This window comes from Malaya genurostris, chromosome 2 (assembly GCF_030247185.1).
Source record: "Malaya genurostris strain Urasoe2022 chromosome 2, Malgen_1.1, whole genome shotgun sequence".
In the NCBI taxonomy this organism is placed as follows: Eukaryota; Metazoa; Arthropoda; class Insecta; order Diptera; family Culicidae; genus Malaya; species Malaya genurostris.
In genome coordinates, this window is record NC_080571.1 from 74356627 (window position 1) to 74373722 (window position 17096).

A 17096-nucleotide genomic window follows, 5' to 3' on the forward strand; every position below is an offset into this window, starting at 1 on the left:
ATTGAGCTGAGTTTTTAGATAATTTTTTTTTTGTTTTGGATCTCGTTGTCACCCTTTTTCTAGGGGGAGAGGAGCTTCCATTTCCCTCCTGCGAGGATTGAGGGACAGTTTGTTCGCGGTTCGTCTCGTCATCCATTGCCGCATCGGTGGTATTGTTGTTGATTTTGTTGCTAGTTGCTGTAGATGCGCCTTGTTGTACATTGTTTGCAGTTGCTGGTTGGTTGAATGGTAAGTTGTTAGCTGCAGCTGGTGTACTTTGTTCTATAGGGGATACGTTGAATGGTTTCGTTGAAGGGAACGCTTCACTGTTGTTGGTGACTGTCACATAGCGACTACATTTGGGTGCTACATTCATTTAACACTACACTTTTTTTGGCTGTTGGTTAAAATGCGAGTTTATTTTTGTTTTGTTCCGACCGAGTTTTCGTTAAGGAAATCATGTGAGAAATGTTCAAATTGTTCTAGTTGAAATATTTATGTAGCAGACAGGTGGATTTTGTTAGCGTTCCGAAACGTTTCGAGAGATCACTGCGAATAGTCGAGTAGATGGCAGTAGTATTTTCAACGTATAGAGAATTTGAAATTTACACATGATATTGAAAAATTTGGTTCGAGCCTGTATATTTGTGATTTGCGATTTTATGTTACAAATAACACACTCCGGGAAAACGGATAAATCACAGTTTTGAGTGCCTTCCGTCCTTGCTACCGCTCGATCGGACCCTAAAAAAGGCATCCATTGAAGCGTTTTCTTCCTGGTGGAAAAACAGCTTGACCAAATTGGTACTGCATAAAGCATGGCTGGTCTGAAAATTTGTTTATAAATTAACAACTTGTTTTTTAGGCAGAGCTTAGAATTTCTGTTTATAAGAGGATATAAACATTTAATATATTTATTACACTTTGTCTGGATTCCTTCGATGTGATCCTTGAAAGTGAGTTTTTTGTCATACGTTGAACCTAAGTATTTAGCTTGATCAGACCATGTCAATTCCAAGTCATTCAATTTGAGAATGTGATTATTGTTTGGTTTAAGAAAAGAAGCTCTTGGCTTGTGAGGAAAGATAATTATTTGCGTTTTTGCTGCATTTGGTTTAATTTTCCATTTTGACAGATAATCACTGAAAATATTTAAACTTCTTTGTAGGCGACTGCAGATCACTCTTAGATTTCTACCTGTGGCTGCACTCAGTCAAAGACAGGTGATGCATTTTGTTCTCTCTCTTCTTCTTCTTCTTCACTTCTGGTGGCGTCACCTCACTTGAGATGACGCCGATTGATGGCACAGCGATTTAGCTATATTGCCAGTTAGTTTTCGTTTATAGTCCAATGGACTTTCTTTTCACTGGACTACAAGTGAAACCCTCGCTATGTGACAATGTGGAGTCACCGAAGTACGGATGAAAATCCTTTCTTTCTCGCGAAATACTCGAATTTGCACCGCACTAACAGGATACGACGTGTTCACTCGTTGAGGGTTTCACCGGAAGTGTTCTCTCTCTCATTCTCCTATTCCCTGTTGAAGTAAAAAAATTCCATGAGAGTACTAACATAAACATAAATTGATAAAGTTCATTGTTCTTTGTAAAAAGTCATCGGATTTCGGTGTTTATTGGTGTACATGAATTTGATTCAATGTTTATGCTGCTTGATTAATATTTAGTCACATCGTAATCAAGCAGTGACAGGAGAAGTGAAGATAATATCAATCGCATCGGCAATCAATGAGCGTCGTGGTGAGTATAATATCAAGAGAATTTAAGTTATGACAGATCGGCTCTCAGACACTCAATATATGACGATTGGTAGAGCCTGGTTGGCAGCAGTCCGGTGACATAAACTTTCCAATCTTCGTCGTGCAAAGTTGCTCGTTGATAGTGACATTTAGCAGCTCTGTTTCTTACATCCAACGGGTAGATTTGGAAGATCAGAAGTGAAAATATTATACAAGATTGGAACTATGCTGGAACCCTGCGGAACACCGGCTCGTACGGGTAGCAATTCAGATTTACAATTCTGATAGCTAACCTGAAGAGTACGATCAGTTAAATAATTTTGATCAAATAAATAGGAAACTGGAAATCAGACATGTTTGCTATTAAACCTTTGTGTCAAACCTTGTCGAATGCTTTTTCTATGTCTAGAAGAGCAACTCCAGTGGATAACCCAGAAGATTTATTTGCTTTTATCATGTTCGTTACTCTGACAAGTTGATGAGTAGTTGAATGTTCATGACGAAATCCAAACTGCTCTGGTAAAAAAAAATAATTCTCATCTATTTGAGACAACATTCTCAACAAGATAATTTTTTCAAAAAGTTTACTGATAGAAGAAAGTAAGCTAATTGGTCGATAACTTGATGTTTCTGCTGGGTTTTTATCAGGTTTGAGGATAGGAATTACTTTAGCGTTTTTCCATCTTTTTGGGAAGTAAGCTTATGGAAAACATTTGATGAAAATTTTAACCAACATCGGAAAGATTTTTAATAAGAATAAGTTTTTTTAAGTGAAATAACCAGCTGAGAGTTGATTATGAAGCATTTTACCTTTACTGTTATTTTGCTTGCAATTCCACTGGACATGCTTTGCATTTAAGTCCCCTATTACGAAACATTTCGGTCGATATCTTGTGAGTTTTTGCAAATCATCTTTAAAGAAATTTAATTGTTCGCCGATGCATTGGAATGGCAAATATATATTGTTTTCGTTAGAAGATGAACTGCAAGGCGTTTCCATGTTTTGATTATTTACATTAGAAGAATTAAGTGGTAGATTTCTACCTGTTACACTAGCGTAACTGACATTAGAAGAAGATGATGACGAGGTCGATCTACCTGTCAATAAATTTGTTTTCGTTAGAAGACGAATTGAAAGGTGTACCTGTTTTTTGTTTTAAATTCGAAGAAATAAGTCCCTTAGAAGAATTAGGCTTGGCATTGGTAACGGTTTTTTGATTTTCAGGTATGTTTTGTAAATTTAAGGTCGTCTAAGCGAACGAGCAATTAAATTTTTTTATGCCTGACAGGACATTTCAAATAATTGGATTTATGATTTCCATCGCAATTTGAAAATGAAAATTTATCAGTGGTTTCATTCATTGGACAAACGTCTTTCGAATGCGATTTACCACAATTCAAGCATCGTATATCCATATGACAATTTTTGGTTCCATAGCCGAAGCCTTGGTAACGACGACATTGCGTTAAGTTTGCAATACGATTATGCCGTTTATAATGTTCCCAATGAATTTCAATGTGGGAAATGAAACCTACTTTATCTAAAGTTCTCAAATTGTTTACACCACCTCGATTGAAGTGTATTAAGTAAAGTTCATGGGTAATTCCAGAGCGTGGTTTGAAAGTACCATTCGCTCTTTTATCATAAGTATTACTTGGGAAGAGGCAAAACCAAGTAATTCTTTTATTTTTTTTTCATAAATACGTTTATTTCTTAAGGCAGTTTACATAAGTTTTTCTTCGCCGTAGCATCACTTTTACATAATATTCTTATCCTAATTTAATTCTAACATAGTCACAACGTTTGGCATTTATTAAAACATATTCTCTTATTACTTAAATATCATCTTAGGTAACTCGTCATTAATTATGAAATCTACTCGGAAATATTATTTGAACCAAACGATTAACTTCTATAAATTATAAAATAAGCTGTTATTTTCAGACATTTTGTTAATAATTTCATAAACTGTTTCGAGTTTGTTTGTATCATTACATTATTTTTATTCTAATTTAGCTATTGGTTGAACTCATGGACGCAGCTGGGATCAGAACTAAGTCTTGAAAGGGGCCTTTATTAAATTGAAACTCCAGTTTTCTTTATGAAATGATAAATAAGTTTCATGTATGAAAGGTCACGACAAGCAAGAATGTCTCGAACTGGGATATTGGATAGTCTACCTTGGGTACGCAAAGAATTTATTAGTTGAGATCTGACATCACGATACTCCACGCATGTCCAAACGACATGATCAATATCTCGATAACCTTCGCCACAAGCACAATGATTAGTCTCGGAGAGCCCAATTCGAAGGAGATGTGCATCTAACGTGTAGTGATTGGACATGAGTCTGGACATCACACGAATGAAATCTCTACTCACATCCAGTCCCCTGAACCATGCCTTTGTCGATATTTTCGGAATAATTGAGTGCATCCACCGACCCAGATCATCTTTATCCCAAGAAGCTTGCCAGCTGGCAAGTGTTCTTTGGCGAGACGAGCTATAGAATTCGTTGAAAGCAATTGGTCTCTCATAAATTTCACCCTCAATAGCACCACGTTTGGCTAAAATATCGGCTCTTTCATTGCCAGGAATGGAGCAATGAGCCGGGACCCAGACTATAGTGATTAGATAATTATTGTTCAATATGTCGTTCAGGCACTGTTTTATTTTGCCCAGGAAAAACGGTTCAGTCTTGCCAGCCATGTTTGAGCGAATGGCTTCAATTGCACTCAGACTATCTGTGAAGAGGAAATAATGGTTTGGAATTAATGTGACGATTACACTCAAACTATAATGAACTGCTGCTAGCTCTGCTATATAAACAGATGCAGGTTCTTGAAGCCTAAATGAGGCCGAAACATTATTGTTGAACATACCAAACCCTGTCGCTTCTTCAATTCGCGATCCGTCCGTGTAAAACATTTTCTCAGAGTCAATATGCCTGAACTTACTTGAAAATATTTTTGGGATTTCCGTCGAACGTAGATGATCCGGGATTCCACGCACTTCGCGCTGCATGGATGTATCGAAAAATAAAGTTGAGTCAGGGACATTTAGGAGGCTGACACGGATAGGAATATATCTTGAAGGGTTGATTTCCTGTGACATATGGTTAAAATATACTGTCATGAATTTTGTTTGAGATCGAAGCTCGACTAGTCGTTCGAAATTATTAATTACCATGGGATTCAGCACCTCACATCTTATTAGCAGGCGTGATGAAAGCTCCCAAAATCGATCTTTTAATGGAAGAACTCCCGCCAGAACTTCAAGACTCATTGTATGTGTCGAATGCATGCACCCTAAAGCAATTCGCAAACAACGATACTGAATTCGCTCCAGTTTGATAATATGAGAGTTTGCAGCGGAACGAAAGCAAACGCATCCATATTCCATCACTGAAAGTATCGTTGTCTGATACAATTTTATTAGATCTTCCGGATGAGCACCCCACCAAGATCCTGTTATTGTTCGAAGAAAATTTACTCTTTGTTGGCATTTTGTTATCAGAAACCTAATGTGTCCTCCCCACGTGCATTTGGAATCGAACCACACCCCGAGGTATTTAAAAGTTAAAACCTGTTGGATCATTCTTCCCATCATATGGAGCTGAAGCTGCGCGGGATCATGCTTTTTTGAAAAGACGACTAACTTTGTTTTCTCCGCAGAGAATTCGATACCAAGATGAACAGCCCAATCGGACAAGTTATCTAAGGTATCTTGCAATGGTTTATGCAGATCAATAGCTTTGGGTCCAGTAACTGAAACCACGCCATCATCTGCCAATTGTCTTAGTGTACATGGGGTTACTAGACAGCTGTCAATGTCATTTACGTAAAAATTATAGAGGAGCGGACTGAGGCATGAGCCTTGCGGGAGACCCATGTAACTATTTCTGAGTGTTGCCAAATCGCCATGTGAAAAATGCATGTGTTTCTCTGACAAAAGGTTGTGCAAATAATTATTTATAACCGCTGGGAGTCCATTTTGGTGGAGCTTGTCTGAAAGAACATCAATGGAAACTGAATCAAATGCTCCTTTAATGTCTAAAAATACAGATGCCATTTGTTGCTTTTGAGCGAAGGCAATTTGGATGTCAGACGAAAGTAATGCAAGGCAATCATTCGTCCCTTTATTTCTACGGAAGCCAAACTGAGTATCTGACAACAAACCGTTCGTCTCGACCCAAGTGTCGAGACGTCGTAGAATAATTTTTTCGAACAATTTTCTGATGCAGGACAACATCGCAATGGGTCTATATGAGTTGTGATTGGAAGCTGGTTTCCCCGGTTTTTGAATGGCGATAACTTTCACTTGTCTCCAGTCAGGTGGAACAATATTTTGCTCAAGAAACTTGTTGAACAATTCCAACAAACGTCTTTTTGCGAGGTTGGGCAGATTCTTCACCAAGTTGAATTTAATTCTGTCCAACCCTGGAGCGTTATTGTTACAAGACAAGAGTGCTATAGAAAATTCCATCATTGAAAATGGGTTATTAATAAAACCATTATTTAGAGGAGATTCCCGTATAATGCTCTGCGTAGGAACAGAATCTGGGCAAACTTTCCTAGCAAAGTCAAATATCCATCGGTTCGAGTATTCATCACTCTCATTGCCCACGTTACGATTCCTCATTCGTCTGGCCGTGTTCCAAAGAGTGCTCATTGAGGTATCTCTTGACAAACCTTCGACAAAATGTCTCCAATAGCTACATTTTTTGGCTCGAAGTATGCTTTGTACTTGGTTTCTAAAACCATAAGTTTTTCAAAATTCTGAGGAGTTCCTCCTCCCCGTTTTAGAAACGTCTTGCAAGCATTTTGTTTTGCGAGTTTAGCCTCTGAGCACTCTTTGTCCCACCAGGGGTTGGGAGGCCTTCTGTTAGTCGTTGGCCCAGGAAAGCGTTTAGTTTGGGATTGTTCTGCTGCCTCCAGAATCGAACAAATGAGGAAGTCATATTCTTCAAGTGGAGGGAGCTCTTCCATTGAATTCAAAATACTAGAGATACTACTTTGGTATTTAATCCAGTCGATATTTTTTGTCAAATCATATGGAATACTAGCTGAAGTAGCAATGCAATTGCTACTGCTAATTGAGATGATGATTGGTAAATGATCGCTACCGTGTAAATCAGGCAATATTTTCCAGGTGCAATCTAGTCGAATTGATGTTGAGCAAAGAGATAGATCTAATGCACTTGGGCGTGCCGGAGGTCTTGGGATCCGTGTCATGCTACCCATATTTAATACCGTCATGCTAAAATTGTCACAAATGTTTTGTATTAAAGATGATCTGCTATCATTGTAAACGGAACCCCACATAATACCGTGCGAATTTAAATCTCCCAGAATCAATCGTGGTGCAGGAAGGGCTTCAACCATTTCATTAAGCTGTCGCTGTCCAACTTGTGCTTTTGGAGGAATATAAACCGAAGCTATGCAAATATCTTTGCCTTTAATGTTTATTTGGCAAGCAACAACTTCTATACTAGAAGTTGAAGGGATGTTTAATCTATAAAAGGAATAGCATTTCTTAATTCCCAAAAGCACTCCACCATACGGAGAGTCTCTATCGAGACGTATAATGTTAAAATCATTAAAATTTAAAGCTATGTTTGAAGTAAGCCATGTTTCGCATAAAGCAAATACATCACATTTTTGACTATGCAATAATATTTTAAATGAATCAAGTTTTGGCATGATGCTTCGACAATTCACTGCAGGACAGTGATTGTATCATTTGCGACGGGTGATAAATTATCCATCAAAAGATACAAAACCTGAGACAAATGGCCATTGAGCTGATAACTGCTTCAAAAAGGTTCTAGCTATTGGAAGGAATGCCATTATGAGGGTCTTTAAGGGTTCAGATATATTGAATGCTGAGAAAATCCATTCAACAATTTCCGAAAACTTCAGTAATCCTGTTGGTGGCTGTGAAATGGAGCCCACTGGATTATTATCTTTTTCTGTACTAGATCCTGGATTGGTTTGTGAATTTGACAAACCAGGAGGCACAGTCTTTGGTTTTGACTTTTTTTGTTTAACACGGGGATCTTTTTTTCAAGATGAAATTTTAGGTGTCTTTTTTGGTAATTTGGAGGAAGACTTCTTTCTCTCAACTGACCCTTGGGTAGTGATAAACGAATTACCTTCACTATTTTCGTCAGAGTCAGAGTCCTCTGGTTCCTCTAGATTTGAAAACCCGTTTTCGGTTTCCAAAGGGGGGACATCAATGACCGTTTTAAGCATTTCTGCATATGTGCGCTTAGACCGTGCTTTTAAAGAAAGCTTAATTTTGTCTTTGTGCACTTTAAATGCAGTGCATACTGAAATATCATCATGAGGACTATTCCCACAATAAATACATTTTTCAATTTCCTTGTTGCAATCATTATCTTTATGAGGCCCTTCACACTTAATACATTTTGGTTTATTACTACAGTAAGTAGCTGTGTGGCCGAATTTTTTGCAGTTCGTACAATTCATTAAATTTGGGACAAAAAGCCGAACAGGGAGGTGAATTTTATCGACATAGACATGGGACGGCAACGCAGACCTGGCAAATGTCACTCGAAACGAGTCTGATGGGCGATAAACTTTTTTTTCCTCTTCATGAACTACTGAGTACAGTTGTTTGCACTCCAGTATTTTCACACCCTCAAGCATAGAGTTCTTGAAACGACCAACACCATGCTTGAGTAAATCATCTACCGAAAGACTCGCTTCGGTAACAACACCGTCAATTTCGACATCTTTGGAGGGTATGTAAACTTTATACTCTTTATTGAAATGTTCCGAAGAGACAATATCATTCGCGTGTTTCAAATTATTTACCACAACACGAATTTTATCGTTATTTACTTTTATGATCTCTTTGATTGAAGAGTATCGTGATGTCAAACCTTTATTAATTTGAAAAATGTTTAATGGCTTTGATATACGTCTAAAAAAGACTATCCAAGGCCCAGAAGAGCTCTCCTGATATTTTTTCGTTCGTGGGGGTATCGGATTCATGCTAGGATTTACGTCCATGGATTCATCCATTACATTAAAATTTTTAACTAAACTTTAAAATAAAATTTGAAACCAACACTACACAGTACTCAATCAAAAGGAAAAGAAAAAACTTCTACCTTGAAATTGTTGTCTATCTCCGTTGCACTGCCGTGTAGATCCTCGTTGCTCTAGATGTTCTTGTTGGATGTATCTGGACGTTGATACAATGCTGAAGCTCACTGTAGCGATAGAATACGATGTGATGCTACTGCTACCTGACATCCAGCACCACTCGAATTCCGATTTACTTTCGTCTTCGCCAGCTGTAACCAGCGCAGGTCACCGGTGTATACCTGCGTGTTGTATGGCAGTGGAAAGACCGAGTTGTCTTGTCTCCTTCTTCCTAGTGCTCCGCACCGATATGCTTCTGCACCGAAGTGCCTTCGCACCGGTGTGCCTTTGCACTCTCCTGCTTCTATGTTCCTTTGCACTCTTCCTCTTCGATGTGCCTTTGCACTCTCCTGCTCAGCACTTGTGGCTGTATATTGCGGCCTGGGTAGAGTTTGGGAAACGCCCTTTGTTGTTTCCTTCACCAGCTTGGCCCAGCACTAGGGCTCTCTTATGCAGCACGACTATACGTTTTAACGGCTGCTGCCAACAGGTCTCTACCTGTAGTTCAACCGTTGTCGTATTTAACGCGTGTAAACCAACCAGCGTTATTAAACTGTACGCTTCTATACACAACCTTCTCGGTTGAACGGCTATTACTGAATGAAGTAATTCTTTTAGTTCAGTTTTAATTTTATCAGTACTTTGATCATTTGATAATCTTTTCAAAACAGCCTTGAAGGGTCTGTCTGATTTTATATCATATGAATAAAATTTATGAAGTTTCTCGGACAAATATCGGATAAGACGTTCGTAATCTTCCAATCCATCAACCAAGACTCGATATTCTCCTCTTCGTCCGATTTGAAATGAAACTTTTACTTCCGGGAGAAAATTAGAAAGCTCAGTACGGAATGCTTTGAAGTCGGAAATCATCACCGTCACTGGAGGCATAGATTGTTGTTTTTTCCCAGAACGACAAGCGTCCATTTTGAGAATTTTTGAAGAATTTTCTTCTATGTCGCTACAATCGGATTCAGGAAGAATATCGTAAATATTGTTAGACGGCATAGAATCAACGGAAGGGAAAATCGTCTGTTGTCATTTATTTTTACATTCAGATTCTATAAGATCGTGAATGTTATTAGAATAATGTTGAATAACGGATTGTGATTTATTCTGTGTTGAATTATTTTTAGCCTTAGGCTTGTTGCCTTTCCGGTTGGACGCAGGCATTTTTGAAATGAATGAAATTTTAAATTAAATTAACTAGGCTAAATTAGTCTTCGATTAGACTCCTAGTTTGGAAAAGTCTTGATAAAGACTGATTCTGTGGTAGTCTTAATAAAGACTGATTAGTTCGAAGAAAAAAAGCAAAGTCTTGGTTTTACATTCCTTTGGTGGAATTTGGCCTTTCTGTTTCAACAGACTTCGCAGCCGATTCTTAGTGTACAGAATCATTGCATGGCTAGTACTATGGATCCTACTGACACTAAGAATCCTTCCAGGTCGGGGCTCGTACTATGCATTGAACCGCCATCCCGGGACAGTTAGTTCGAAGAATAGTTCTTTGAACAGCTAGCCTTAAAAAAGGATGATTAATTTCTTAGTCTTGAAAAATACTGATTATATTAGAATTTCACACTTTGTGTAGCCTTGAGAAAGGCTGACTAATTGTTAGTCTTTAAAAAGACTGTTAGTGATTCAGGTAGCCTTGAAAAACATTGAAGCCTTGAATCAATGAAACTCTAGGTAGCCAGAAAAATTTTCAGGAGCCAAGAGCTACACGCGTGCGATTTTTTTTATTTCTCTCCCTTTTCCGAACGCTACTACTTAAAAGTGAAGATATTCGATGAGCACGTGGAGGTATGTCATTCAAAACGTTGCAGTTTTTTAGCAGTTCTTCAACTACAGCAAAAATACAGCTCGAGCGGTGCGCTCAATGAATCATTTTGAAAATTTCACAGAATATTCTTAACCAAATTTCAAAAACTTTGTCAGGTGTATTTTTCGATATTCATCAGCGTTTCAAAGAAAATTTGATTTGAAACGGAAAAGTATTTAAAAACTTACGACTTAAATGTGCTGTCCTTAGCCCTTAGTGAGACTGTCTAATTGACAAGAGAAAAGCATTATCACACCAATAGCTTTTAGAACCCAAAACAATGATCTAAAATACTTTGATTGGCCATCAGTTAGAAATACACCGTAGGGTTGGGGAAAATTATTAAACATTTTTAAAACATTTACCAGCGATTAGCCTAGTTCATGACTTATCAGATAATGTTAATGGGCAACTTTAGATTGCCTCAATACAGAAAATCGTTCAGATAAGTTTATGATGATTATGATAATTATTTAAAATTTCAATTCAAGCCATAACAACTTTGTTTGATTTGAACAACCATGCACCCACTTTGAATCCAATTCAGACAATATAAACGGTTATTGCATTTTCGAGTAGATAACTCCCAACATATCCGAACTTAGCTAGTATTCAAACCACTAACGATCTTCGGTCGTTACTCACATTCAAACAAACTGCGTTACATCTCACTTACCTTATCGTGGCTCTCCTCCAGTTCTATGATGCGAAATTCGAGCAGTTCATTTTGTTCGCGCAGTTCATGGCTCTCGCGCAACAAACTCTCCTCTCGTTGCTCCAAGTAGTCCAAGCGTTCAACAATTTTCGCTCTTTCCTGTGTTACTTGGGTAGCCTAAAAGGGGAGAAACGATAATGAAACCAATGAACGGTGGAAATTGCAACTCGATTACTGAGATACGAAATCGAGAGTTTCGCCTCTATCTTGTAACCGAAGAGTTCTACTGAGTAGTTACTGACCTCCACCAATTCCCGTTCGAGTTCATCGATCTGCTCCTTGGCCCGACCGTAGTCTGCGCTGAGTAGGTCGTACTTGGCCTGCATCCGGTCCAGTTCCATTTTGATCTCGACTAGTTGGCTTTGGTCGCGCAGTGCTACCTGCGGATGATGATGGGCTCGCCAAACTTCCGGAGAATTCGGACAGCCGGTCGCCTGTGGGCTGAGCGACGGCGGTGCCGAAGATATGGCCGAATCGGCATCCGATGTCACCGACAGTTGCCGGGGTCCGATTTGGTCGATTCTAGTCGTTCCGATTTTACTCGGTGATGTGCTGCCGTTCATCGGAACTGGGTCGGTTGTGTTTTCTATTCTACTGTTACTACTACTAATACTACTGCTACTAGAAGAAGCGTGCAAATCGTTGTGAGCTTCCATGGTTCGTGATTCGTGTGGCTGAAAATTTTCAAAGAGCGGTTGAAATTTTTTTAGTGCGATTAAGTCATACAGTAACTCACCATTGACCTATGTTCGTCATAGCCACACGTCGTCGTTTCTAAGTCTATGCTTAAGCTACTACAGTTTCTACTAGAATTAAAATAGTCACTCGTTGATTGACCGATGCCGTCAGGTTTGACGAAGTCCGGCGAAGGAGAACATTGCGGATTTAGTGACTGTCCTAAAACTGCGTCAGCTTCAGCATCGTTCTGTCGTTCCAATTCTTCGCAGACCGAACGGATGCTACTGTGGCTGTCACTTTGGCTGACGTTTCCGCTACATGATTCGGACTCATGCAGTTTTCGCATCTGAAAATAAAAAAGAGAAAGGAGTTTTCATTAGTGTATAATTTCTTTATAACACTCGAATCGGAGTTGCGCTTGAAAATATTTGTTTTATGACACCACCAGCGGAAGGTTGTCATAAGCTGTCATGTCAACCAGATGGAAGCATAAAAAACAATCCGACCGATGTCAGAAATGTCAGCTTTCGCGATGCAAAATTACATAAACTTTTACCACGAAGATTGCCATCTTCGTCTCGGCCATCTGACAGTGAGAGTAAAAGTAAATTATGCTACGAGGCGATGTTCCATAACTTTCATGCATCATCCTACGCACTTGTTGTGCATGGATCGAAATTGCACCTCAAAGCGCGGCAAGATGTCAGCAGAGTTGAAGCCAGTGGTTCCGAGCACCATCGCAAAGGCACATCTTCGACCAGCACGGCTTCAACCCTGCCCTGGCAGCGAGTGAGCCCACGATTGTCGCTCGGTTCAGCTCCAATTGCCCGACTTGCTTCTGGGAAAAAATGTCTGATTCGTTTCATCCGCGAACCGGCCATGTAACTCGGTGCCAGCATAACCGTCTCACATTCCATGCTCGAACTAATGTTGCGAATGTGAACACGATTAAGTTCAATGTTTCCTTCCCCCCTGCGGCTCGGTTGGACCGCCGCAAAAAGCAAAAACAAAAACAGTAAATACTAATTGTTAAGCGGAAATGCTGTTGCATGCAATTTTAGTACTAATAGCACAATACCACGGACTTATTCTCAGCACTCGCACGTGCGTTGGCTTCCAATGCATTCAAATCACTTAACTTGGGTGGAATGCGTGGCACAAACCCACAGTCGTGCGAACGCCCCATTGGTGTAAAACAGAACAGAAAGGAGACCGCCGAACCGTGTCAACATTCACAAAACTCGAAATCATCAGTTGTGTTGCGGTGCGGTGCGGTTTTGCACGACTTTCGTTGATGCGGGCAATTAGTCCTAGCCGATTGAAGATTGAATAAATGTTGGCAAACGTAGCTTTGCATCGCTGGCAAATTCGCACCTGACACAAGTCGGTGGACCGAATTTGAAAAGGCGTTACCGCCAATAAGCAGGCGATTCAAGCTTTCCAAATTCACCCTACCACGTGAAATCCACGGTCGCGAACGCACCGATCACATTTGCGTTTGCAATCACTGGAATGAGGTTGCGAGTCGGTTCTATCGATGATTGCTCGACAGATAATTGGTGATGTTGAGGTAATTTGGGCAAATTTTTACGACCCACCAATGAACAACCTCCATTTGAACTTGCAGTCCCTCGTAATGTTCTATTTAGTTTAAATTTTGTTCTAGTAAGATTCGGTGAACTAATCATTGCTTAATTTTTACGTTTCGTCTTCGACCTAACAGTGCATAATAGTTCATGAAGAACTGCCACATCATTCAACATAAGCCGCTAAGTAGGTGTAAAGTTTACTCTACATGAACTTTACCGTTACGATTTACCATTATACTGAGCCTTTACTGAAGATGTTCAGAATTTTATTAAATTACGACATATTGGTTCGGTGAACCTTAAAGAGTTTTCCAAAAGAATTTATGTTGAACTACTGAGTGGCGTGAAAGCTCAACATGAACTGCTCAGAGCTGATGAGTTGAAGTCGGAACGTAACAATATATGAAAAAAGTCATGAGAGCTTCACACAAACCGGTTACTTGTAATCGGAAACCCTGGATGACTAATCATTTCTTAAACTCAACCAATGAACAGTCATTCGCAGCACATACGAATAGCTATTGACTTCTGGATTTTTTCTGGTTACTTTGAGTCAAGCGCTTACAAAGAGATTTTTTTTTGGGTGTAGGTTTCAGAATATGATGATTAATCTCCATGCGCTTGGAAATATGTATACAATTATTTGAAATTTTTTTGGATAATAATGACCTCCAGTTTAGTTTAATTCTCCATAAAAAACACATTTTTTTATTAAAATAAAAAAGTTCTTTTTTATCAGGTGTACAACTTTGCTTCCGCCGTTCTCCGATAGGTGGCTGTACCGGCTGAGGCTGGTCAAAATACATAGATGATAATGCCTTTAAAGTGAGTGTGTACAGTGCCTAACGAATTGTCATTGCCGTTTCAGTGACAGTTGTTCTTGTTTTCGTATTATTCACGCTCGAAAATGTCTGTTTATGTGCCCAATTCTCGCCATTTGCGGGAAGTTTTACTTTTCTGTTACAATTCGAAAAAAATGCAACTGAAGCGCATCGAATGCTTTCAGAAACTTACGGTGATGCTGCTCTGAGTAAAAGAACGTGTCGGGAGTGGTTTCAACGTTTTAAAAATGGTGATTTCGATGTCGTAGACAAACATGATGGTGGAAGATAAAAAACCTTCAAAGATGAATAACAATTTACTACGAGCTCTTAAAACTGGGTGAAATCATCACAGGAGATCGCTACCGAACGCAACTGATGCGCCTTAGTCGCGCACTAAAAGAAAGGCGGCCACAGTATCAAGAGCGACATGACAAAGTCATCCTCCAACACGACAATGCTTGGCCTCACGTCGCAAAAGTGGTTAAAAAGTACCTGAAAACGCTGAACTGGGAAGTCTTGCCCCACCCGCCGTATTCCTCCGATGTCGCCCCTTCTGGCTTCCACCTATTCCGTTCGATGGCACACGGCCTGGCAGATCAACATTTTCAATCCTTCGAATAGTTGGAAAAATGGATTGCTTCATGGATAGCGTCAAATAAGTCCAGGAAAGATGGGAGAAAGTTGTCGCTAGCGACGGACAGTACTTTGAATAATACATCTGTAAGCACTTTTTCGCAATAAAGCTTTAAATTTTGGAAAAAAACGGCGGAAGCAAAGTTGTACACCTAATAATTGTTTTTGAATTTTCATAGTCAATTCGATATGGAAGTTTTTCAGTATTGTTATTGGAAACTTTGACAGATTTTGCGAAAATCACTTGTGAAATATTTTTTTGTGTGCTCTGTCATTTTTGTCAACTATTCGAAAAAAAAATTTTAAAATTGTTTAGCCCATTTTAAAAGACATTCTAGATTAATTTTAGAAAAACAAATTATGGAATGTGACATTTTAGGACGAAGTCTACATGTCCTGAATGTTTAATTGTCATATTTAAGTCAATTATAAAAAAAATAATTTTCAACAAACTACAGTCCACTCACAAAAAATATCAATTGGAGAAGATTTGAGGTCGATTTAGAATTTTTTTTACGTTTTTTGCCCTTTCAGTGATGGTATAAAATTTTTAACACATTTTACCCTATATTGCCGCATCCGGAGATTGAATTCTGATGAAACTCAGTTATTCCGTATGGCACCACAGGACCTTTTATTTAAACCTCAGTTTGTGAAAATCGGTCGCGCCATCTATGAGAAAAGTAAGAACACATACATTCATTTTTTTGCACATATTACCCCATAACTCTGAGACCGAAAGTCTGATCCAAATAATATTCAGGAATTTTGTGTGGGACCGCAAGACCTTTCATTTGAATCTAAGTTTGTGTAAATCGGTTTAGTCATATCCGAAAAAGATTGATGCACATATTTCCGCATAACTCCGGAACCGAAAGTCAGATCCAAATGAAATTCAGGAATTTAGTATGGGAAATAAAGAGCTTTCATTCGAATCTAAGTTTTTGAAAGTCGGTTCAGCCATCTCCGAAAAAGATTGATTCACTTATTTTCACAATTTTTGCACATTTGACCCCATAACTCCGGAACCGGAAGTCGTATCCTAATAATATTCAGGAATTTTGTATGGAACCACAGAACCTTTCATTTGAATCTTAGTTTGTGGAAATCTGTTCAGCCTTCTCCGAGAAAAATTAGTGCAAAAAAACGTTACATACACACACGCACCAGAGCCGTAGTGAGTGTTTCTGGCGCCCGAGGCGAACCATAAAATATTCGCCCCAACAATTTTTTTACCAACTGAAGTTGAATGAAGATGTTCCGACTGTTGCGAAGATCGTGTTATTAACATTTCTAGATGGGTTTAGATATTTTTGCACTTTAATGGTTTACATTAAAGGTATATAGAAAAAATGATTGCATTATTTGACGAGCATAGTGCTTTTGGCACAACTCAGAGATTATCAACCCTTATGATATGCATGGAAGAAAAACTAAAAATAAACTAAAACAAACTAAACTACTAAACAGGGGAGTCTATTGTAATGATTCATCGAGAAATAAAACCTTTTTGCCTTTTTCTATAGAAAGGTATTAGAATTGCTGGAAAAACCGACTTTTGAACGTTTTACCACCAACTTGAAGGTTTTTTTACATATTTTTTTAATATAATTAAATATTTGTATCACAACATAAATCTCGCCATGAGATTATAAACTACAGATGCTCACTGCAAAAATCATTTTGAATGATACAGGATGATATGTGTAACGAAATTAAAATCCTGTCACTTAATTTTCTCAGAGATGCCTTAACCGATTTTCACAAACATAGATTCAAATAACAAGTTTTATGGTCTCATACAAAGTTACTAAAATTCATATGGATTCAACTTCCGGTTCCGGAATTACAGGGTGATATGCGCCAAAAGAGTAAAAATAATGTCACAGGCCCGTGCGTAGGGGGAGGGGGGGGGGAGGATTGGCAC

At 38.8% G+C, this 17096-nt stretch overlaps 1 protein-coding gene across 4 annotated transcripts in view; it reads right to left on the bottom strand.

The window, feature by feature from the left end:
- LOC131431882 (nucleoprotein TPR) overlaps positions 1–17096 on the bottom strand; it is a 408135-nt gene that overhangs the window by 58950 nt on the left and 332089 nt on the right. For all 4 annotated transcript variants that reach the window (XR_009229752.1, XR_009229753.1, XR_009229751.1 and 1 more), the window contains exons 6-8: positions 12182–12469; positions 11688–12119; positions 11407–11562 (exon numbers count right to left, since the gene is read on the bottom strand). Coding sequence is in view for 1 of the 4 variants with exons in the window: in XM_058597827.1 (XP_058453810.1) it covers positions 11407–11562; positions 11688–12119; positions 12182–12469 (876 nt within the window). In the remaining 3 variants the exon portion in view is untranslated. The remainder of the gene's footprint in view (positions 1–11406; positions 11563–11687; positions 12120–12181; positions 12470–17096) is intronic.